At 39.4% G+C, this 25099-nt stretch overlaps 1 protein-coding gene across 1 annotated transcript in view; it reads right to left on the bottom strand.

Moving 5' to 3' along the window:
- PLPPR4 (phospholipid phosphatase related 4) overlaps nucleotides 1-19066 on the bottom strand; it is a 44188-nt gene extending 25122 nt beyond the window's left edge. Inside the window, exon 1 of the mRNA XM_027575185.1 lies at nucleotides 18723-19066. Coding sequence (XP_027430986.1) covers nucleotides 18723-18944 — 222 coding nt within the window. The 5' untranslated portion in view covers nucleotides 18945-19066. The remainder of the gene's footprint in view (nucleotides 1-18722) is intronic.
- Nucleotides 19067-25099: the final 6033 nt, after the last annotated feature.

Below are 25099 nucleotides of genomic sequence, written 5' to 3'. Positions count from 1 at the left end.
CTAGCCCTTTATCTGATATGTCATTTGCAAATATTTTCTCCCATTCCGTTGGTTGTCTTTTGGTTTTGTGGACTGTTTCTTTTGCTGTGCAAAAGCTTTTTATCTTGATGAAATCCCAGTAGTTCATTTTTGCCCTTGCTTCCCTTGCCTTTGGCGATGTTTCTAGGAAGAAGTTGCTGCGGCTGAGGTTGAAGAGGTTGCTACCTGTGTTCTCCTTTAGGATTTTGATGGACTCCTATCTCACGTTTAGGTCTTTCAACCATTTGGAGTCTATTTTTGTGTGTGGTGTAAGGAAATGGTCCAGTTTCATTGTTCTGAATGTGGCTGTCCAATTTTCCCAACACCATTTGTTGAGCACCGCAGGGATCTGCTGGGTTTGGAGACTCCACATGCGGTCGGGTGCCAGAGATTTTTAGGAATTTAAAAAAAAATTTTTTTTTTTAAATTTGAGAGAGAGAGCATGTGCAAGTGAGAGAAAGATAAAGTACAACCAAGTGCAGATGGGCAGAGGGAGAGGGAGAAGCAGGCTCCCTGCTGAGCAGGGAGCCCGATGTGGGGCTCGATCCCAGGACCCTGAGATCATGACCTGAGCTGAAGGCAGACGCTTAACAGACTGAGCCACCCCTGGGCCCCTCTTTTTTAGGAAATTTTTATATGCTGTTCTTTATTACAGTTACCTGCTATAAGTTAGCTGGAGCCTTTGCTCTGCTTCCCAAATGAAAATCTCCTTAAAGTGGGGGCCTAATCTTACTCATTTCTACACTTCCACTAATATTATACATCAGAGTGACTTCCAAAATATATGCATATATATGAATATAATAAATTAATTTTTTGGTGAAAATAATTTCCTTCAGTAATGTTATGCACCTTAGTCCTTTCAGACATCAGCCTGCTTTCAAGATTTTCCCAGTGACACCGGTTTTCTATCCATGTATTAATAGCTTTTACAGTTCTATGGAAACATGTTTCAAGACTCTCATCTGTTTTCAAAATAATGACCATATTTTTCTTCCTTTTGGTATTGGTTTCTCTGAATTTTTTAAAAATCTTTTATTCTTTGCATTCTACTTCAATTTGTTTTTAAGAAATAGTGATTTGGGGATGTCTGGGTGGATCAGTCGGTTGAGCATCTGCCTTCAGCTCGGGTCATGATCCTGGGGTTCTGGGATCAAGTCCTAAATCCGGCTCCTTGCTCGGTGGGGAGCCTGCTTCTCTCTCTCCCACTGCTCCCCTTGCTTGTGCTTTCTCTCTCTCTCTCTCTGACAAATAAATAAATATCTTAAAAAAAAGAAATAGTGATTTGAACAAAATATTTATAATATTTGAGGAAAAAGTAATTTTATACATTGTTGTCCTATATTGTATTTTACTATCAGATAACATAATAAATTAAATTACAATGCTTCCTTCTAACACACTTATCTTCAGAGGTATCTTTCATCTTTTGAAATACTCATCAACAAAACTTCTTTTTGAATGGAAGAATTTTAACAGATGGTATGTACTAATTTGGGTACAGATATAGAATTGATATATATATACATAATAAAATCGCACAGACATCTTTCAATTGCATTTAAAATGAGATTTTAAAAGAGATTTTAAAAGATCCATATAGGCAGGCATTAGGAATTTTATTCTCTAGTTATTTTGTAGCCAAGAAAAAAGTATGAACTTGCTATTTTTATGCAGTGATACAGAGGAGGGAAATTACCTGAAGATTAGGAAATTTTTTTTTAAAAGAGATTGATTCTTATAATTACCATCTGCTAAGGAACTTGTGAGTAAAAATAATAGAAGCAATCTTTAAGAGACAATTACAACAGTTTTAGAGGACAAGGCAAACAAAAGAAATGCGTTTCAAAAGATTACATTTGCTAGATAATATTGATTTTTTGAGGCCTATTTAAAAAAAAACAAATCGACGGTATATATCAATTTTAGCAAAACATTTTATGGAGTCTATCACGACATTTTATCTAGGTCAGATAACTTACTTGCTTTTAGCATGTTGATAATAAAAACAAGCTTTCCTTCTCATTTGGGAGCGTCTACTTTGCTCTTGGCCTAGAGTAATACAGGTCAGTTCCATTCTTTTCCTTTTTCATGGCCATCATGAATGTAGAGTCTTATGAAATCCTCTTAAACTGGTGGGAACATAGTCGCAAAGAGCCAATTAATGTATATAATATTAATGCTCCTTTATTTATTTATTCAACAAATATCTCCTGAGAGCCTGCTAGCGTTAGGCCTTGCTCTGCATCCCGGGAATACAGACGGAATAAACCAAAGTCTTTGTTCTCATGAAGATTTCGTTCTCGCTGAGGAAGGCAGATAACAATTTAAAAATTATAATATGAGAAAGAACATAGACTCTAAAGAAGATAAAAGAGAAGGCTGTGGTAGCTGAGCGCCTGGATTGTTCTCTTAGATCAGGAAAATGACACCTACCTAAGTAGGTGTCATTTAAGCAAACAGCTTCACGGGGCAAGAAAGAACTAACCATCTAAAAACCAGGTAAAAGGCAGACTCAAAAGGGAGAAGTGACAGAAGTCAGAGAGGTGGATTTAGGGCCAAGCTTTGCCGAGAATTGAAGACTGTGGCTGGAGTTAATATTTTATGCAAAGTATGTTTGGAAACGCTTTGGAGAATTTAAGCAGAGGTGTAATATGACTTGAAATATATTTTACAGACGTCACTCTAGCTGTTGGGTTGAGGATGAATTGTGGGGGGTCAAAAGTAGAAGCAGAGTGAAAATTTACAAGGCTTTTCAAAACTCAGAAAAAACTTACTGATTACTACGTAGTGTGCACCTGACACTGCTCTGCAAGTGAGGAAGACCTCAGTCAACAACAGAAAACTCTCTGCACCCAAGGAGCTTCCCTACTAATGGATGTGCGGCATCCACTGCAGCAAGCCAGGCCAGCCACAATCACAGGTGCAGTACTGGAGATGTAGAGAAGTTGTCAGATCCGGATACGATTTTGGAGACAGAAATGACAGGACTTATTGATAGTCTGGTCCCTGAAGGAAAAAGAATCAAGGCTGATTTCAAGGATCTGAGGCTTGAGCAATCAGGTCAGAGACATCATTTATTGGAAGAGGGAAGGCTGGGAGAAGCTTGAGTAGGAAAAATCTAAGGTTCTGTTCTAGAAATAGGAAAGTTGAGATGCCTCTTAGGTATCAAAATGTAGCTGTCAGAAAAGAGTAAGATGCCAATCTGGACCAAGGCTGCTAGTGAAAAACTGCATATGATTGATACAGGATGATTTAAACAACATCACACTGGCTTTTGAACGCTTGCCCAAGAAATTTCAGAAATTACTTTGCTTTTACTACGAATAATGGCACAAGAAGTCAAAGAATGTAATTGTGTAGATCCATACCACTCATATGCAAGAGGTAATGTACAAGAAAAGAAACATTTTTAAATGGGAATAACAAATTTAATTTAATTTAATTTATTTTTTTGTGAATAATAAAGTTTAAGTGGGAGCCTGGGAACCAATTCTGATAAAGTATCCCCAAATCATATAAAATGTGAAATTTAGAACATTAATACAGTATATTGAAATCAAGTTGAAACTGGAAGAAATATTAGCAGATCAAAGTAATTTTACTAAAACTTGTGCCACAAAGGAGGTTGTCATAGGTCAACACAGTGATGATAGAATTTTCCACTTCTTACAGTGCAATATTTAATGACATTTCTAGTAATGTTTCCTTAAAATATTGGCAATTATAATAACTAAAAATATATACTATAGTATAGTATAGGGCTTTATAGTTTATAACACTATCTTAATTGCAGCATATTTAGATGAACTACAATGAATCTCAAAAATATGGGTTATGAAAAACGCACTGACATGTGTAGTGTTGTTCAGGGAAGGAAAAGGTCAAGAACGAGTCTGTAACACCATTCAAGGTCTAGGTATCTAAATTAGTTTTCACAAATAAACTGGCTGTGGTTTAAATGGCATGCATAGATACGAATTCAAACGGGACAGTGTGATAGAAGGAGACCAATGTCAGCCTTAGAGCCAGGAGAAGCCACTTTCTCCCTTCCTTTATTCCACTAGCTTCTAGAATTTGGGGCAAGTCGCTTAACCTTCCTGGGCCTCATCTGTTCTCAGTGAAATGGGGGGCTGTTTACATTGCCATGTAGTTCTAGAATTCTCCATGTGCTGGCATGATTTCAGAGACATTCCACTCCTTTCTTTTACACGGTCACTACCCTCTATAATGTATTAGGTCTTCTACCTCTGTCCTCTGCGTGATTCATTTCATCCTCCACAATACTTCTAGGCTGAGTTTTCTTTAAGAGTGTCCCACCAATAACTGAATGAAGTGCCAATTTTTTAGAATGACACTCATGACCTTTTATATCATAGCCTAATCTGCCTTTCTTGTTTAATTTTGTTCCATACCTACTTTCCACTGTCCCAACTCACAAACAGCCATTACACTTAACGTCTCAAAAGACATGTTCTAGGTCTCTGCTTGACATTACATTTTCACATTTGTGTCCCATAAAAATTGTCCTCATAAAGGTCAAAATGACATGATTTTTTCTCCCTGAAAACTTCTCCATGCTCTTCATTCAGAACGGAAGACTCTGACTCCTGTACTCCATATATATTTTATTGTAGGACCTGTTTGCTTGGGACTGTAGTTTTTTGTATATTACCAGCCCTAGTCTTAAGATTAAGTACTTAAAATTGAGACCTGTGTATTTCACACAGTGCTATGAATGTTTTAGGTGTTCAGTAAATGTTCACCGAATTCAACCAAAGAAAATAGGACATTACTATTAAATAAACAGAAAACATGAACAATTTCTTAACAATCCCATAGCATATGTTTTGGGGATGTGGGTGCCAGAGACTGTGTTAAGTTCTTTAACAGATTGCTGCATTCAGTCCACACCTTATAAAGTATCTACTACTGGTATTCCCAATTTACAGATGAGAAAACTGAGGCAGATGTTGGTTACATAAATTGTCCAGGGGTCACAAAGCTGATGAGTGGGAGCACCCAGATTCCTACCCAGGTGCCTAAGTTCAGGAAACATGCTGTCAATTTCTTTGCTCATGGCTCTCAACCTACTTTCCCCTCAACATTGTTACAAAGGCTGATCCTCAAAGGGAAAGAGGGTGTTGCAGGGAATGTGTGCCATTTAAAAAAAGTCACCAACTTCTTCACTCTTAAACAGTTTCTCTACTTCTTTAGCTCCCAAACATGAACACTGGTTCTTTTTTTAAAAAAAATATTTATTTATTTGACAGACAGAGTACAAGCAGGGGGAGCAGCAGGCAGAGGGAGAAGCAGGCTCCCCCGGAGCAGAAAGCCCGATGCGGGGCTTGATCCTGAGACTCGGGGATCATGACCTAAGCCAAAGGCAGGCGCTTAACGACTGAGCCACCCAGGTGCTCCATGAAAATTGCTTCTTGTGCTCAAATCTACTACCTATCTTTTCTACAGCTCAGTTAACTTTCAGTTACTGAAAGTAGAATTTATGGGGCGCCTCTGTCAAATAAATAAATAAATGAAATAAACAAAAATAAAAACAAAAGAAAGTAGAATTTATCGAGCAGCAATTCATATCTAAAAAGAAAAGCACTTTTATTGGGTTTTCATGTAAGCATCATGACCTCTATGGGAATTGTAAGATAAATTTTGAGGAAAAGACCCTGCTCCAGATATGTTAAACAGCATGCCTGGCTTCTAAGTACCAAGCCAGAGTGGGGAGCCGTATCTGTTCAGTTCCCAGAAGCATGAGCCTCCCTCCACCTTGCTGCTGCTCTGGCACATGCCACCATCTGGCATTAGTCTGGTGCTTTTCAGGAAAGAAGAACCCCAGCCTTCCGTGGAAATGCCGTGTGAGGACAGAGGCGAGAGATGGCCATGTGTGCGATGGGGTTTCAACAGTGGCACCAAGAGTGAAAAGTGCTAGGAACTTTCAAATCACACTCTTGATCATCTGATAGTCCAAGGTCTTAAAGCTCTTCCCCATGCGGTTTCTCCAACGGAATTTTAATGGTTTTTGGTAATATCTTAAGAACGCTTAATTATATCTTGGATGTTTTCTGCTCCTATCTTCACTTTTGTTTTCCCTCGTAAATAACTTCTAGTATAAAATACCAGGGATTAGGCACCTTTAAAGCTCCAGATGCTTTCCTGTTCTCGTTGTTTCCTCTGCATTGTTTTCTCTAACTGCACAGAGATGGACCGAGGAATGCCTCTGTCATAGAGATTGTCATATGGGATGGCAGTTCCTTCACTTTTCTCTTTTACCCAGTGATATGACCCCTGAGAACAGAGAAATGGTCTTACTCACTTCTCTATCCCCAGGGCCTAGTATAGCAAAGGACATACTCAGTAGCCTCAGTGTTGAATAAATACATACATGGATGGATAGCTCTAACAGAGATGTTAAGTGTTTTACACAATTCTTGCCATGTGGTTAATATGATAAAAGAAAAATACCCACGTTAAAAGATCCTTGCCTACTTCTCTCACAGAACATGCTCCCACTGTAAATTTCTAGAATTCGAATAACAATTTTTTTTTAAGCATTGAAGAACACAAGAAACTCAAACTAAGTCCCTCAAATAGCAATGGTAGTTAATAGGGATGAGCAACCAGACTTAATATATATGTTAGGTTTAATGCGAAAACTCTGTTCTATGTCTTTATATCCAAATATAAATTACATCTTCATAGCTCTAAAAACATTAATTAGAATCATTCAATGATCAAACAGTAAAAGTTTAAAATAATAATACATGTCCTTTATTATCTGAATATTGATCCAGCATTAGGCTTGGGGTAGTAAGCTTTGTAACCACCAGTTTTAACCTCAGGTTTTGAAGATTTGCTCCTCTTACATAATTAGACAATGAGGTATGTGCATTGTCTTGGAAAGCATTTTGTTCTTTAAACCAAATTAGACACTAAGACCTGAGGCTGGGGACCTATACCTCAGTTGTTAAAAGTAATTGCTTTTAAATCTTTCTAGAGTTGTAATTTCTTTTCCCTTAGAACACATACCCGACTTTTAAAAATATGGATACAAGCAACAATTTAATGTTACTAATATTTTCCAAGTGCCATTTAAAGTAGTTTACATTTCTGAACTCATACAATCTTTGCAAAACCTCTTACTATTATTAGGTACTATTATTATCCCCACAGATGAGAGAACTGAGGCATAGATATATGACAGGATTTGTGCAAGATTATACAGCTGGTTAGCTAGATTATAAACTCTAAGAAGCCCAATGCCTGAGTTCATGTACGTGATCATTGTACTTACTGCCTTTTGCTAAAACTTCCACCTCTGACCTTTGCCTTCACAAAGACATTGAGAAATAGAAAAAGTAAACTAATATAAAGTACATTTTATCTTTATATACCATGGATGCCTCCCTACAATTTCTGCTGTGATTGGTATTATGCATGTATTTTTGATATCTTCTAAAAAATTAAAATATTAATATACTTAGATTAAATGGATTGTACTATTAGTTGGATTATTTTCACCATTACTCGGATTATTTTATTCATGTAGAGAAAACATATATATTTTCACCTGAATGGTCTTACAAAGGAAATACATAGTACCTTTGGGGTCCAATACATATTTCCTAATATGAAACAACATAGGAGTAAAAGAAAAATAAATAAATATTGTCAGGCAATGTGAGGGAAATGAAATGTAACTAAAAATTACTAAAATTTTGAGATATGGAATAACAAAACCAAAATTATGATTTTGAGATCTAAAGTGACATATAATTTTATGTTATAAACACAGAAATTACTGAATTAGAGACATCAATTTTTGAAAAATTTTTGAGTTGTTCACTAAATTCAGGTACCAAATTTATCATTAAACTATTCTTTGTAAGCACTATAAAAGTTTATATTTTTTATTATGTAATAATTAACTGATTAAAATCTTAACATTTATTGAGTGTATACTTTGTGGCTGATATATTTTATTTGACCTATCAATTATCCAACAAGGGGATTTTTAATCTATTTTTTAGATAAGAACTAACAATGTCTCAAGAGCCACTCTCTCCTTCAAGCTTGTCTCCCACGTACTTAGATGCATACTTAAATGCATATTATGAGCCCACCTTCAAGATTAAAGATTTTCCAAGGCTGCTAAGGATTTTATTTACCCGAATGTATCTGTGAAAGACATCAATGAATATGAAAGGAATACTGAACGTGGAATATTAACGTGGGACAGGACATTAATAACTTTTACTTTCCAACATCCTAAGGCTGTGATTAAATTAAGTATAATTGTATCATGTGTTTCATTTTGACATGCATCAAAAAGTCAGATGAATAAATATACACACCAAATACAATATAACATGGCATACAAGTACATCTAGCAAAGAGGCACATTTTATTACTCAAGTTTTAAATGAATAAATCTAATTACTGCTGGATTGCTTGACCAACACAAAAACCTGGGAAAGTAAATAGTTTGAACCAAAAGTCAAAAGAGTAAATGAGATCGTGTGTGTGTGTGTGCGTGTGTGTGTGTGTGTGTGTGCGCACGTGCCCTTTGGCAGACTTATTAGAGTTTTACCTGGTGCCATGCACATATCTTTGGAAGGTGGCCCAGTAGGATGGATGTCTCTGAGCTGGAGGGACCATTAAGCAGTGTTGTGGCTGATGACATTTTTAAGCAACCTCTCTACCCATTTCAAGAAGTAGCCATCCATCAGAGATTTGGTTAGCCTCTGCACATATGCCAAGATTTGAGCAGCCTCTGATTTTGGCAACCCAACCATCTGGTCTGTGTAGCTAAGCAGCCCTATTTTGCTGTTGAAGAAGGGGAGGTCCCTGCCTCACTGCCCAAGCTCAGTGTCTGCCCCTTTGTTATGCTTAACTGCCTCTGTCTAGATTCGAAGTTGTTGTCCTCATTATGGTTTTTAATATGGCCTGGAAAATGAAGAAACAATACAGGAGAGGATGTGAGACTGAAGCACAGCTCACTAAGGTATTTGTGCTTCTTGCGGTCATCTCCTATTACCCATCTCTCCTCTCCTCTGTTGTGTTGACCTCTGCAATCTTAAAATGCAAGATTGGTGATGGAGGAAGGGACAGCCTGTCGAGTCAGGTGGGCTGGGAGCTTTGGAATGAACAGTCTGTCAAATTATTTTATAGCCCCAGAGAGCAGGCATCTTCTGGGAGGTGCTGCACTTGGCCCTTCTTGGACATGTTGGAACACTTATCTGGGTGATGAAGTCTTAGCGATTTCTTCCCTTGTTTCTGAACTGGACTAGAAGGACCACTAGCCTTTGGAATCAGGCAGAGAAGACTGAGGCCAAAGCTACAACTAAAGCTGAGGCTCAGTACAGTCTCTATCTCCCCATCTCCATTAACTGACAGATTTCTTGACCAATGTGACTTTAATGCAACACAAATTTATGAGAGCCTATTATCTTCTCCCTGTTATTTCTATCGCTCTAGAGGTTGGAGTTTAAAAAAAATGAAAAAAAATTAATTATCTTAATTATCTCCTGGTCTAATTATCTAAAAGTCACTAGAACCAATATTGTCCATGGAATACCTATATATGCATGAGACTTAAATATCAAAGAATCTAGCATCATTGAATAAATTTCTTCATGTATGTATAACATTGAACTGGAAGTAGAAACCCAGAGTAGAAAAGTTTCAAAAGTTCATTTCTTTCTAGTATACAGTTTGTAACAGATTATTGCCTATCTTTTTATGTTTTCCCATGGAGAAGACTCATGATCTAAACCCAAATCTTTACAGTTGGAAGCTGTGTTTTAATCACTCAGATCTCAGTTGCTACAATACAAGCATCTCCACATCATCACACAGGAGGCAAAAAATTTGTTAATTCTTTGGGGTGTATCCAACTGTCTCAAAAAAAAAACTCCAATGAATTTCACTCTAATAGTTTAAGTGAGGTCACTTATTCCCAAAGATAAGATTACCCTTTGATTCATCTTTTCTTGTAGAACATAATTTTTTTTAAATTTCATAGATGGCTGAAATGAAACATGAGAAGATATGTAATTTGCACTGGATAGCTGCTGCTGAGTTCATATAAGGTACCACAGAATTCTAAAAAGATAAGAATGGCAGGGTCTCACAGAGTATAGGCCTACCAACATCCTTGGAGTGAAGACTTGAAGTAGAGTGTTACACTAATACATAGAAGATGTTCAGTAAATGCGGTTTCCATTTTGTGAGTGTGTTGTGTGTGTGTGTGTGTGTGTGTGGTGTGTGCTTCTATCAATAAAAAATTAGCATAGACTAAAGTCCAATAAGCTTTAGTCTATATGTATTTATATATTGAAACGGATTACTTTATCACTATATGCACATTATAAAACATACCAAAATGTGTGATACAAAAAAAAGAAAATCAGGAAAACAAACTCCTTTCTGGGGAATCTAGTAAAGTCTGAAGCCACATAAAAAGTTAACTTTAGACAAGATGAGGGGTGAGTGGGTGGGTGTTGGCAAATGGGAAAGAGAAAACTCATTTACTAAGCACTCAGTTTCCATTAGAAATTGCTAGCCACATTATATAATTTGTACACAATCAAAGAGTCACAAAAACAAGTGTGCCCACAGTTTTTGCACCTTTTTACACATGTGGAAATTGAGACTTGGAGAAAGTGAGTTACCCAGAGTTTGCTTGAATGTGTGCCTTATGTAACTAAAAGTATTATCTATGAAAATTAAAACAATTAGATCTTTGTTTAAATGACACCGATTTGAAGTCTCAAATCTCAAAAACTCCATAGGTATGCCTTAGATCATAAAATGAGTATAAGAACTGAGGACTCATATAGACCTTGGAGATTGATTTAATCTTCCATCGTTCAATAATTCATGAGACAGAGCAACATATTTGATGGGACGTTCATCAGCACTTACTTTATAAATAAAAATGTCTCCGTTAGCTGAAAAAAAGAAAGTTAAGGACAAATTTATGTTCCTATTAGTGCTGTTTTATTCCATCCATTCAGTGAAAATTTATTGAAACTCTACTATGGACTAGGAAGAACGCCAGTAATGGTTCCATATCATTTCCACTAATTTAACTAAAAGGCACATAATAAGCAATCAATAAATATTTATTCAATGAATAAAGGAACTGTCATGAAGGTACAAACAGATTATACCTGGGTACTTCATTTTAGCACCCCTTTTTTGGAGACTACTTAATATAAGATTGGTCTATTTTGGGCTCTGTCCACATGGGCCTGGTTTCTGAATCATTATTAAGACTTTATAAAATAGCAGTTTTACCACTAAGGCAATTACATAGCCCAGGTTTTTGGTGAGGACATTAAATTGTAAACAGCACATTCACACATAGTTTCATGGTTCCCACTCCCAAACAACAGTCTGCTAAACAATCTGATACCTCATTTACCTTTTCCTCTAAATACGTTGATTTTAATTACCTATATTTCTTCCTCTCTTTAATTTATACCTCAATGGTCTAAGGCCAGTTCTAGAAAAATATACAGAAGCCATCTTGTTACAGCAAATAAGGAAGCAATTATCCTCCTTTATGTTGAGTTAACATAAATGTTCTGTGATTTGAAAACAACCAAAGAATAATGGAACTACAGGGCAACCGATTCAGTGTCTAATTACTGAAAAACACCTCCACATTAATTGTGTCAAAATTAACATTTCTGTCCTTGGCTTCCATATTCCAAAATCCACTTGACCATGAGGAAATTATTGGAATTACATTTCTCAGCTAATTAATTCTAGAGGAAACCATAGAAGCTAAGATGCTCATAAATAGACAGACATTTCACAGTCTAAATACAAACTTCTTTCTTTTTTTTCTTGTGCCCAACATAGGAGTATAGTACTACTTGGGTTTTAGGCATATTCTTGGACCTCCTTGAGTCTTCGTTACTTCATTTGTAGAACAGAGTTAGTATCTACTGCTCAGTTGTATTTAAAGGATCAAAAAAGACAATGTATGTGAAAAATTACATTGCATTATAATAGAAAATTCAGTTATTTTGTTACTGATGATGTAAATTATATTCTTATTCCTTCAATGTTTCCTTTCTTTTCCTGTCTGTCAGAGACCTCATGTCAAAGGAAGCAGTTGTGAAATTATAGGTGGGCAATTAGGCAATGAGAAAGAAAAATATCACTTCCAAATTTACAATCTTTAGCAACCATGCTTTTCAAAGAGCCTAACAATTTGGAAAAGCAAAAGATCCATTCACAATTGCTTTAACATGTCGACTAACGCAATGAGATGTCATGAAATGTGCACCCTAGGTCTTGAGATGTAACTTTCAAACAACTAGCACAATTTGCTCACATGTACAATTAGAATGACCTGTATTTTTAGTGTTATAATCCAGGGGGAAATTTTCTAATATGAGGAATTCTAGAAATAGTAATAATTAGGACTGAGCACTAGAACAGGAGGCGGGAGACTCAGGTTCTATTCCCGAGCTGATATTAACCAGAGTGTGTCTTTAGGTAGCTCAGTTAACCTTTTCAAGGCCCAATTTCTTCCTCTGTGATAGAGGAACCAAACCAGACATTCTTGGAGTGCATGATTTTATTAGACTTAATTCTGTGATACAACATTTCCTCACTTTTTTTAAAAACAGAGTTTGCCTGAAAAATAGCCTGGGCTGTATACACACGCTGGTAGGAAATCTTCTGGGCGTGATATCTGTAATACATTCCTGACAGAAACACTGACAATTGTGCCTTCGATGCTTTGTATTTAGCAAGCGAGCTTAGACAAGCCAAATGCCTAAAGGAATCTCCATGGTTTGTTCACAGATTGGAACCCCATTCCCTCACATGCATTTCACGCCTACCTTCTATTTTCTCATGCATCTTCTCCTAATCCCCCCATGGCCTGGCCTCTCTCTGTTTCTGTTGTCTCTTTGTGATTCTTTCTTCCACAGACCTGCATACTCTCCTTTTCTAAGCTTTATTTCAGTTCCAACTCCTCCTCACTCCATCTCTAGCTGCTCTTTTGGTCTCCACAGGAGACTCACGGGTGCCCTGTGCCTTCCCAAAGGAAGAGCCTTTTTAGGCGGACAGATACCGTGTCATCTACACCTTCGAGTCACGATTAAATCTCTTCCTGTGAGTAGGAGATGGCACTAACGGAGCCAAGTTCAGTAGCCGAATAAAAGAGAAAAACTTTATTCCATAACTCAGAAGGAGCCCTGACCAGACATCTTTCAAGGACCTGCCTTCAGACACCATGAAGCTAGCCTGAGCATGGTAGAGGTGGGTATCCCCGTCACACTGCTTTGTTACATTTAGTAGAGCATGAGTGATGGGGAGCAGTGTGATGGCAATGCGAGAGTGAGATGCACCAGCACTCGGATCCTGGCTGCTTCACTTCATTGCCGTGTGTCCGCACAAACATTTAGCTCTCTGAGCTCCAGTTTGCTGATTTAAAATATCCAAAAGGATAGTAATCTTTTCTTGGTACTACCTCATCACAATATTAATACTAGTTCTAGGGTAGTTCTCAGGATTAAAGATAATGTATGAATAGGGTCTGTCACATAAAGGAGAACTGAAATTGTTCCTTCTCTATTTATTATTATTGTTGTTATTGTTAATCTCCTCTGAGTTTGGTAGAAGCCAAATGTTTTGGGGTTGTGGGTTTTTTTTTTTTTTTCTGTTAGAGAAAAGTAGACCACAGAACATTATGAGTGACTTGGCCATGGACACACAGTTGGATGGTGATGGTGCATAGAACAGCACAGAATTCCCTAGTTGCAGGTTCTGCACATTTACCAATACTTGGTATTTGTGGAAATGTCCTCATTTAGTCTCTCTAAAATTTAGGAATCTATTCTTTATTTCCTTCTGGTTTTTCATCAGAGGACTTTGTGCACTGTGACTCTAAAAGAGGAGGAAAATTTGTCAGCTCATCTCTGTTGGCAGGTTTGCGGGACTACTTTGAGCAGACTATTTCACCATGCCATCCAGAAAAGGGAAAAGCCTTCGGGTACTATTTTGGTATGTGCAATGCAGAAATGTGATTTTGTACTTCTTACCGATGCCAAAGTTTATGTAGAAGGAAATAAGCTAGCTATATTTCCCAGTGAGAAGATCAAGTGAGTTATATAATTTTCACACAGATCATGAGCTAGAACAGAAATTGTGTGAATTAAGGTTTGCCACAATTAAGAATCTGTGGACACTTTCCAGTGGGAAGAAAACAAAATTCAGATTAACGTTTTATCAGGACACCAGAATGTCTGGGCGTGGCATTCAGACTGACCTAACCAGGGTATCTGTGCTCAAATAAAGGCTTTTGGAAATTCTCCAGGTAGGACAGCAACCGAGAAACAAGGGCTTTTATTCTCGAACATACTGTCTGGTTACCAACCCTACAGTAATTAACCTGCCTTAAGAAAATCCTGAAACATAGCCATTGTTAAGTACAACATTCAAACTGGTGAAAACTTTGTATAATTTCAAGTTCGTTGTGTTTAAAATATTCTGAATCTGGAATGCTTCAGATACTGTTATTTGATGCTTAATGGAGAGAGATGATAGTCTCACTCGACCTGGGTTTGTGCCTGCCTATGTGTACAGGTGTGTGTGTATGTAGAAAAACAAGAATTTCAAACGATCTGTCTCTGTGATCCTATAAAAATATCCTGGCATATTGGTCAAACACAGCTCTTCAGCCTCCCTAAAAAGAACATCAGATTAGTAATAAAAGTGTAAGTCATAAAACAGAACATTTAAATGAAAAAAAGCTCTTTCCCATTTATTTATTAAGAATATATACCTTTTTGGCTTAAAAGGTATTTGTCATTTGTTTATATTATCTACTGAATTGATGTGAACTCATATCTTTGAATAGGATGACTGATGAGAACAAAATGGTGAGTCTAAGCACAACCATTATGATGACTTGTATAAAAGAAATGCATTCGGCACCCAGACAATCAGCCTTATCACACGTAATGTTGGATGATTAAGCTTGAAGGACCTTTTACTAATTCTAGGTGTGCTGCCAGCTGCAATCGCCACCAAGTGACACAACCATCAGTCGGAGAGTGCTTTGGAACTTTTAAAGGCAAACGAAACCTTTTCTTCAATGGAACATTCCTTTTTAACCTGCTTTTCTGTTCAACCTGATAAGGCCTTGGATATGCTTGTTTGAGAGTTTCTTTCAAGTTGAACAATGCAAAACCAAATTAACAAACTTGTTCATAAAGCGAGGTACCCCGCTGGAAATCATCATGTGCTTTTCAAATCACCATGTAATATTAATATATTTAGTTACTGTCAAGCATAACCCCTTCGTCAGCAGACAGCTGGCAGCATAAACCAAAGATGTAAGAGAAATGAATTCTATCCATTAATTTAGTGTTTGCTTAACATTGAGTTTGGTGGTGAATTGGGACAAGAATACTTGATTTTAGGGGCTGAACCACTTAACCCAGTGCCCACAAGGATGTAATCTCCACCCTCTGACATTGGGCACCTGGACTGCCAGGGTCTCCACTCTTTCTCTATACCTGGTCATGGGGACTTGTTGAGGGGACCCTAGCAGCTAACTAGTGAATGAGTATGGGGAGTGGACACTGTCCACCAACCTTTGTGTCTTGAGGGTCCCTGTGGAGGAGGAGCTTAGCTGAGGAAGAAAACTATGGAAAAAACTGTCATCTTTGTCGATGTGCCTTTATTTGAAACTATATATTCCTATGTTTACCAGTGGGAGACCACAGGCAGTAACTTTGCCCCTGTGAATATTCTTTCAGTGTGTGGGGAGAGACAGTTGGTGCAGTGGTTAGGAGCACATGCTCTGAATCAATACCCAGCTCTACCTCTGACCTGGCTTTGTAAACCCCAGGCAAGTTGTTCAATTTCCATGAGTTTCTGTTTCTTCTTCTCTGAAACATAGATGATAATGGCGTTTTTCTTAATGAGAACCTTTGAAAACTGGATGAGATGGTGCAGGTAAAGCATTTAGCTTTATTCCTAGTATCTATTAAGTGCTTCATAAATGGTTGTCATTATTACTGTACAAACTGTAAATAGCACTCCGTTGGTTACTCTCTCTTTTCCTGTCCATTAAAATAGGTCCATTTCAGGAATGCTCTGGAACCTGAACCACCTCTAGAAATTGGGGAGGAGGGGGGGCTTAAGTTATTGTCTGAGGTAACAGAGAAAGGCTTGAGATACATGCTTTGGGCTGGTCTGTGATGGAAGATTCGCTCATGTTTCACTTTTCCATTTTAATTACTAAGGTCTTAGGAAACTATGTGTAAAACAAAGTGTCATTTTTCTAAAGCATTTTACTGACATGTTAATTCCTGCTATTTATTCATCCTCCAAAGGAGATACAAAACTCATTCTCACTGGTTTCAAAATGAGTCATTCCAAAGAAGCTTGGTAGTGCATCCTTTCAACCCCTTACATAATTGGTGTACTAATGTCTTCTCCAATTTTCTAGAGGTTCTTTAGTGGTTCATCATGCATTGAAGTTTCAGGGACATAATTTGTAATCCACTTTTTGTGGCTCTCACTTTGAAATCTGTTACCCCCAGGATATAATGTCATTAATGCTCATTCAAACTCCATGCATAGTCTTCAAGTAATTATTCTATAGCTTGCCCTGCTAAGGAATTTGTAGAGGGTTATTTGAATGGGTCAAAGGGAATGCAATGATTTGGGGCTGTTTCCACTCATGGAAAAGAAGAGACATTTGTGAGATGTTTGGTCCTAGAGACACATTTCAAATGCATTTATGAGGCATTTTTGCTTATAAAATTTTAGATTAAGTGATATGTATGTACCGCTGTGAAAGGTACTTCCAAAGTGCACACATAGACTCTTTAAAGGCATATCCTTAATTCTCTGGTTTGCATCCTCTTTCATAAAAGTGTTTTCCTTGAAGCCATACAGCTGCAATCCATATGTGGTCAGCTTCTAGCTGACCTCAGGTGTGCTCCATCCTGGAGGTGGAACCCAGAAATGAATGGATTTCTCCTAGAACACATAAGGGGTCCGGACATGGATGAAAGTGCTTTAGTATAAAACCACAGTGGCTTAGCAACGCGACAAGTGACCTGACATGATTTAGCTTAAAGTCAGGTATCCCATTTTCTTTCTATTTATTTTCCCTTTTCATCATGGAATCTTCTGCTGTCCACATTTTTTCTGGAGAAACTATTATAATCTTTCAACAAAATTATCTAAACCATGACCTCAAAATCCCTTGTGAAAGAGAAAGGGCAAAAATAAATGAATCAATTAATTACTTTAAATAAACAGGATACCTCTTTTTTTTTCCTTTTCCTTCTTTTCCTATGGGTCATGGATGAAGGAGTCACCCATCATTTTTCTGAGACTTATGCAAGTCACATACATCCTTCTTAAAACTGAAACCATTTTTAGAATTTGGGACACCTAAGAGAAATTTGCAAATATACTGTCCTCTACAAGAACCATCTGACAATGTCCCTTCCCCCAAGTTTCAAGGCAATGGCTATCCCTCAATATAGATAAGCCTCACCCTCATCAAATACAGACTCTACTATCTGTACTTGGAAGTGCTAAACCTCCATATTTGGCTGAAAAGACGGCCAGTGAAAGATATTTATAATTCAGCAACACTCTAATATTCTCTATTGCAATCCAGGTTTTAATTACATAACGTAATTTTATGACCAAAACCATTTAATTTCTCTAACCCTATCCATTGTATCTCTTTTCTACCTCTGACTTAATAAACCTCTTGCCCAAAAAAATGTCTTCCTAATGCAATGGACTACGGTGCATGGAATCACTGTACCTGTCAATCTTTATGACCCTCCCATAAATTGTTCCTTTCTTAAATACTGCATTTTGGTAAGTTAGAGGTTCATTATGATTGCATCTGCGTGTTAATTGCTTATCCTTAATGCTGCTCAGCACAAAATAAATGTACATGCAGAAATCAAGCAAAAGCAGATTGTGTCACATATTTTTAAAATGTTATACATACATATATACATCCGTATACACATACATATATGTACCCAGGTATGTATAATTTTTGTTAGCCATGGAAAAGGGCCAATAGATTGATGCCTAGAGATGCAGATCCAATTTTAGAAGCAGATGTGAGCACCATAGTAATTAAAATAGGGGAACGTTTGTGTGTGTGTGTGTGTGTGTGTGTGTGTGTGTGTGTGTGTGTGTGAATAAAGCAGTCAGTAATTCTAGTGCTCTATAAACATCCCCAGACCTCATACGTCCTGAGCATGGCTGTATGCAGTTGAATTCTTACCAAAAGCTCACAGAGTTCTAGATACGTACTCGCGGACTGAAAACACAAATCCCGAAATATTGGCATCATGGCCCCCGTGGGCCACGCACGCTGTGCACACCGGCAGAACAGGAGGGCCAGGGAACTAGCCCCACACTCACTCACACAGGTATCTCTTCCCTGCAGGCCACCCAGCAGCGACACCACCAGTGATAATCACCCCTGGCTGGCAGACACTCACAGGCACACTCGGGGGAGCTCCGGAGAAACCTAGGGGAAGGGGGAGGGTCGGGCATTTAGGGCAGCGGCGCGCGCCCCGGCACAGTCTCCGCGCCTCCAGCACCGTCCAAGACCCGAATTCGCTCCGGAGCTGCTCGCAAGATCTGCATTATGCCAAGGAGCTGGACCAACTCACCTCCACGAAATAAAAGCAGGGCAGGAGGGTCACGCTGTCCTTGATCACTTTGCCCTTTGGCCTCTCCTTCGCCGACATCCCGGCCGCCTGCCCTAGTCCGCGTCCTCCCCCGGGCGAGGTGTACACCGCGCAGCCGAGGCGAGCTGCCTTCTCCAGCCGCAAGCGCCCGGCGCCGCTGATGTCACATTCCCCGCGGGCGCCGCTGGAGCCAGCGCGTTGCATGCAGCGCCCCCGCCTCTCCCCGCCCCTCTTTGCAGCAACCTGGCGGCTCCCTAAACGGGCAGGTCCCCTTCCTCCCCCTCCTCTGGCTCCCGCTCCGGGTTTTGCTCCACCGAGAGACGTCCAGCTCCCTCCTACAAGCTGTTGCTGCAATGGCTTCCCCTCCCTGCCACCCTCCCTCCGCTCTCCACCGCCCTTGCCCGGCTCCGCGCTGTCAGAGCTTGACGTCAAGAATCGGAAAAGGGGGGACGCACCCCTGGATATTGCAGCAGGGAGGCTGAGGAGCTAAGACACCCACGCCCCCCTGGAAAGTCTCCTGGGCCGCTCCAGGCGCTTACTTAAGGATTGCTGGAGAGCAGAAGCCCAGCTCCTGCGCACTGACCCACCGCATGCACACCGATCTCTACCTGCATGAAATTGAAACTTGGATCCCATTCTGAAAAGTAGGCCGTGGTGGGAACTTATTGAGAGCTGGCGGCTCTCCAGGAATGAAGGCCCCTAGGAGACTCCCTGGGTCCCTACAACACCTTCCTGCTGATAAACACCATCACCTGCCTGGGAATGGTGAGGGTTCCCTGCATCAAGGGAGGCAGATGTGTGGTGGGCTTTCTTACTGAGCCCAAAAGCCAGGGCATGTTCTAACCGCATCATCACACCTCCAGAACAAAGCCAACATCACAGTCTTAACTGTAATAGGAGGCACCTCTTCAGACATTTAATCTAGGGTAAGTCCTTCACCTTGTTGACTGTGAGCTTGGCTGGTCTCAACTTTTTGATTATTCTGACAACCGAGAAGGGTCAAGTGATACAAAGGAGAAAAACACCCAGCAAATATAAAACACAGTACATACTGTATTATACTAATAAAGATAACCCACTTCCATGATCACGTGCCCCAATCTCTTCAAGGTCTCCATTTCAAGCATCTGACTCCAATTCCAATTCCCTCATGACCTCATCTAAACAATGACCTCTCAAATGACCCTGCCTCCAAATACCATCACATTGGGGGTTAGGGGTTCAGCCTAAGAATTTTGAGGGGACACAGAAATTCAGTCCACAGCACACTTCAGTAGATCTTTGGCAGCAGAGAGACAATCTGATCCACCGATGTCCACATTTCACAGGCAGTATAACCTTATGCCCTCTTTTTCTTGGGTTCCAGAGCCCAGCTGTACAAACCTTCATTTCCACCTCCCTATGCACCACTCCTAAGCAAGCAAAATCCCAGCCCCAATTAAACCAGATTCTCTGCCCTTGCCAGAGCAACTGAAGGTGTGTAGAGAAAAACACACAACCATGTGGCATTGTCTCACATTCGACTGATGACCATTTCAAACGGGCCCCACTACCCCACAATCCTAGTATTTTTCCAAAGTCTGCTCACTTTCTCACTCTCTGGGGACCAACTCACACTTTTTTTTTCTTCTTCAAATCTTGTCATTCTTAGCTAATGACATCAACTCATTTCACCCAGAGAGTGGAAGTAATCAGAAGAGAACTATGTTACCTTCCAAAGCTGACTACTTGCCCCCATCCCTCACCCTCCACATCTACCACTGTCTCTTTCCTGGACTGGCACAACAGCCTCCTGACTGTTCTACCAGCTTCTACTCATGCTAGCCCTATAACCTACAAACCTTTTCTTATGCAGGAGGAGCCAGAATGATCTTCTGAAAAGTAAATCCAGTTGTGTCACTCCTCTGTCCAAACCCTCCAAGGCTCTCCATCACACTCAGGAGAAAATCCAACCTCCCCATATCTTCCTTAAAGCCCTACCCCAGGGCTCTGCCTGATTTATTGCTCTATGCCTTAATGATCTGGAAATCCCAGCCTAGCTTTGTACAGCCTCAGGGACTTTGCACTGATTGTTTCTTTCTCCGGGAATGCGCTTCTGGCAACATTGTATGGCTTAACCTCTTCCTTAACTCATACCTTTGCCCAAATTTAAACTCTTCAGGACCACTCACTCCACCTAAATAGCATTAATCACCTCAGGCCTCCATTACTCTTTATCCTTACACATTATTTTGTTCTTCTTCATAGAATTTGTCACTATCTGATAGTTTATCCAGTATTTATTGGTCAATTTTTCATTGACTTTTATTGACTTTATGTCCCATTAGAATATAAGCTCTAAAAGGTCAGTAAGTCTTACCTAGTAACTGAAATTGTGCCTGGCATATAGGCGTTCAGTAAATATTTGTCGAAGAAATGAATGAATCAATTAAATTAAATGATGGAGGTAGGTGGAGATATGGGTAGAAAGAAATAAGCAATGCATATAAAACCATGTAACGTAGTTTCTTCCACATACTAAATGTTCAATAATTATTAGTCGATTCTGTTTATCAATCATCATGCTATTAATCGGCAATTATACTTCTCATTACTACCAAAGTTCTTTTGTGGGTGTTTCCTTTTTTCAACTCTCTTAGTAGCTTAACAGAATTTGTGATTCTGTTGCGGTAGCAGTAAAAAATAAGATTTCTGAATTTATCATCCAAGAAACTCAGTTTTTCTATATGAAGGGGAGGTGAAACAGAAGGCTAAAACTGTAGCTCCCTAATGTCATTAGGCAAGAGCTGAAAACCTGCGATAAAATGTCAGAGATGCATATTGACCACACCTCAATAATTCAAGAAATTATTGAAACGTTAGAAAGGTACTTTCCTTTTCTCTCTAGGTGGCCTGACCAGCGTGACCTGACCACATGGTCTGGGATCAGGAAATGCTTCAAATTCAAAGCCAATTCCTATTGTAAATCCTTTATCCCTCCCTTTACCAGAGTCTCTTTTCTTCTCTTCCACCTCTTTTAAAATATTTTCTTTCCCTTCTAAAGTCATTTCACAAAACAATCCAGCTACATTATGCAATCCCCCAAATACTAAACACAATAATAATTTTACATTGGGGTAACAGTGTGATGTATTTTACCTACTTTAACTTTTGATGTTCAAAACAATTCAATGAACAGGGCAAATTATTTCCCTCTTCTATAGAATAATCTTGTAGATGGGATTCAGAGGTGGAAAACATTAAGAAGAAATGAAAGATTGAACCAGAAGAGAATGAAATTTGGAGTCAGAGACCAGAGCTCAAGCCCAGGATTTATATTTGAAATCTGCTTTCAAGCAAGTTACTCCACATTTCAGTCTCTTTCTTTCTTTTTTTTTTTTAAGATTTTATTTATTTATTTGAGAGAGAGAGAGCACGATTAAGGTGGTGGACGAGCAGAGGGAGAGGGAGAAGCAGACTTCCTGCTAAGCAGGGAGCCTCAAGTGGGCTGGATTCCAGGACCCTGGTATCATGACCTGAGCCAAAGCAGACACTTAACCGATTGAGCCACCCAGGTGCCCCAACATTTCAGTTTCTTAATACATAAAATGAGAGATGTATTGGTGCCATATGACAGCCCTACTTGGGAGCTCGAATGTGACAATATATGTGAAAGCACTTGGGACATTATCAGATTGGTCCATCCATTCATCTATCCATCCTTTCAACCTACAAATATTGATTGACCCCCCTAATATGTGGGAGGCACTTTTCTTACTGGATACCCATTGGATAAAATAAGAGATATGGTTCCTGCCCTCACAGAAATCAGAGTCTAATGCAGGTGGAAGGGGAGAGACGCAGGACAATAAATTAATCATAACAATAGAAAGCACTTACACGAAACCACTACAGATGAGTCACTTTTAGAAATGCTTTGCACCAGTTAAGTTCATTTAAATCTTACAACATCTTTAAGAACTGCATAGCACTGTGTCACATTTTTCGGTTACAGGACCTGGGACTCAGAAAGGTTAATTATTGTACGCAAGGGCAACAACTGCAATTAGCTGAGATTTTGAACCCAGTAGATTACTCCAAGCTCTGTGATTTTTTTTTTTTTTTTTTGCAAGCTCCATGTCCAGTGTGGAGCCCAACACAGGGTTTGAACTCATGACCCTGAGATCAAGACCAGAGCTGAGATCAAGAGTTGGATACCCAACCAACTGAACCATCCAGGCACCCCTCCAAGCTCTATGATCTTAGGGGTTACTACACACACTGCCTCTCATAACAAACATATAATTACCTCTTGTGATGTATGCTACTAAGGAAACAATTAGAATGAAGTTGTAATTACTATGGAGAAACTTCTCAAGTGTGGTGGCCAAGGAAGGCTTCAGGAAGAGTTGACCTCTGAGCCACTTCCAGCACTGAGGCTACTAGAGGACATTCCTGAACTAAAAATGCTCCACCCCACACTCACCATGTATGTCCGTGTTTGCGCCAAGGGCAGAACTTATATGTTGAATGTTGCTTCAGGTTTGCTGGTTGCAGCTTCTCATAATAATAGCGGCATTAAAAACAATTTAATGTGCCTCACAGAACTTGAATATTTTTCAGTGGAAATCCTGTTCCAGTGCATTCAAATGAAAAATCGCACCTACTGAAAGCACAGCACTCTGACATTTCCCAAGACAGAGTACTTCATAGCACAAATAACCTGGAAAAAATATGACTGAAAATGCATTTGACATGATCATTAAAACTGTCAGACTCCTGAGATAAGAAAGAAGTCGTTTTCCTATGTGTTGGTTTTGGGTGCTCACAGCCAAATACAAACTCTTCCAAATACAAACAGTTTTCTGGTAACCATGCATCCTTGGGATATTTGTCTGGCATTTATCTTTAAGGTTGAAAAAAGGTGTATTTAATTTAGTAATGTATTTCTCAGACATCAGCCCACTTCAAAGCAGTTTGGGGAGGCAATGTAAGATTTTATTTCATTTTCCTAAAAGAGAGAGGTTTAAAAGGACTGAATGTGTGAAGGAGAAAAAGTAGTAAAATGAGGAAAGTCCTGGCAGATGGGAAAGTGATGTTCTAATTCTGGCCTCATCATGGACTGAGGAGAACATTTTACCTCAGGGACTCAGTTTCTTCACCTAAAAATGGAGTTAGAATGGTAAAATGAACATCTGTTGTTTTTGTTGGTCCAAGATCCATTGTTCCTTTTTGTGACAGTGTCTTGAATTCTCATGATGAACTGTCTACTCTTGCCTTCAAAGCTATAGTGAAGGTGTTCAGTCCTCTCTAGGCCAACTGGGGCAGTAGGGATGGGGACCCAAGTAAAAACGAATGCAATCAATTCCTCAGGAATTTGAATTTTGAAGGGAGTGATACGGAGATGGAAAACTCTTGGTATTGATCCATGGCAGGTGCAGAGAGAACAGCAATTAATGTTGGTCTTTCAATTCTCAGAACTGACCTGTTCCTTTCCTTTTAGAAGTCTGGTTTTCTTTTTTCTTTTGTTCCTTTGCAAATTCCCATATCCTTTCAAATAAATTCTTGTCTCTGTCTCTCTGTGTCTCTGTCTCTCTCTCCTTCTTCCCCTCTCCCTTTCTCCCATAAAGTTAGCCAGAGTCTACTTCTGTGGCTGCAACCAAAAATCCCTAATGAATACAAAGACACTTATTCACTAAAGGATTAACTTAAGACCTTTTAAAAAAAATCTGACACCTAACAGTATTCTCTGTCAGGAGAGACTTTTTAATTGAGTTTTACATTTTCCTACTATCAGTGACTTTTGCCCACTATGGTCCCCTGTGATTTCCCATGAGGGCACAGTAAAAGGTGGCTTACACAGTTCTAGTGAGCCCCATTCCACAGGAACATGCCTTTGCTCTGAGAGTAGTGGCTATCCTAAGAAATCCCATACAGTGACAGAAGGAACCAAACAAAAAGTTGCATTGCTGAGCTTTGCTGTGGGTGTACATTGATATGTATTGTGTTGAGAATGGGTTACAGTTGCCCCACAAAATATTTACCTGTTCAGGGGTGTGGCAGGGTCTGTGCGGGAACTTCAGTGCTGGTTGCTTCTGTTTGCAAGCATTCTGCTTTGGGTAGAGCATCATATGACAGCAAGCCCAAAGGGCTGCGAGCCAAAGGAACAGAGGAGGAGCATCAGAAACAGCTGCTCCACCCCAGTTCACTGAACAGAGCCAGGAAGGAGCCCCACCACCTGGAAACCCACTGGACATAGCCCCCAGACAATCAGCCGCAGAGCATGTTACTGCCCAAGTGGCACTGGGCACAACCCCAGGTCTGTTGGGGTTGGTGACAGAGTGGAGAGACCCAGCAGCTTCCTTGTGGGTACAGATAAA

This window comes from Zalophus californianus, chromosome 4, assembly GCF_009762305.2.
Source record: "Zalophus californianus isolate mZalCal1 chromosome 4, mZalCal1.pri.v2, whole genome shotgun sequence".
Classification (NCBI taxonomy): domain Eukaryota; kingdom Metazoa; phylum Chordata; class Mammalia; order Carnivora; family Otariidae; genus Zalophus; species Zalophus californianus.
The sequence above is the reverse complement of the archived record's forward strand: the minus strand, read 5'-3'. Positions and strand labels throughout refer to the sequence as shown.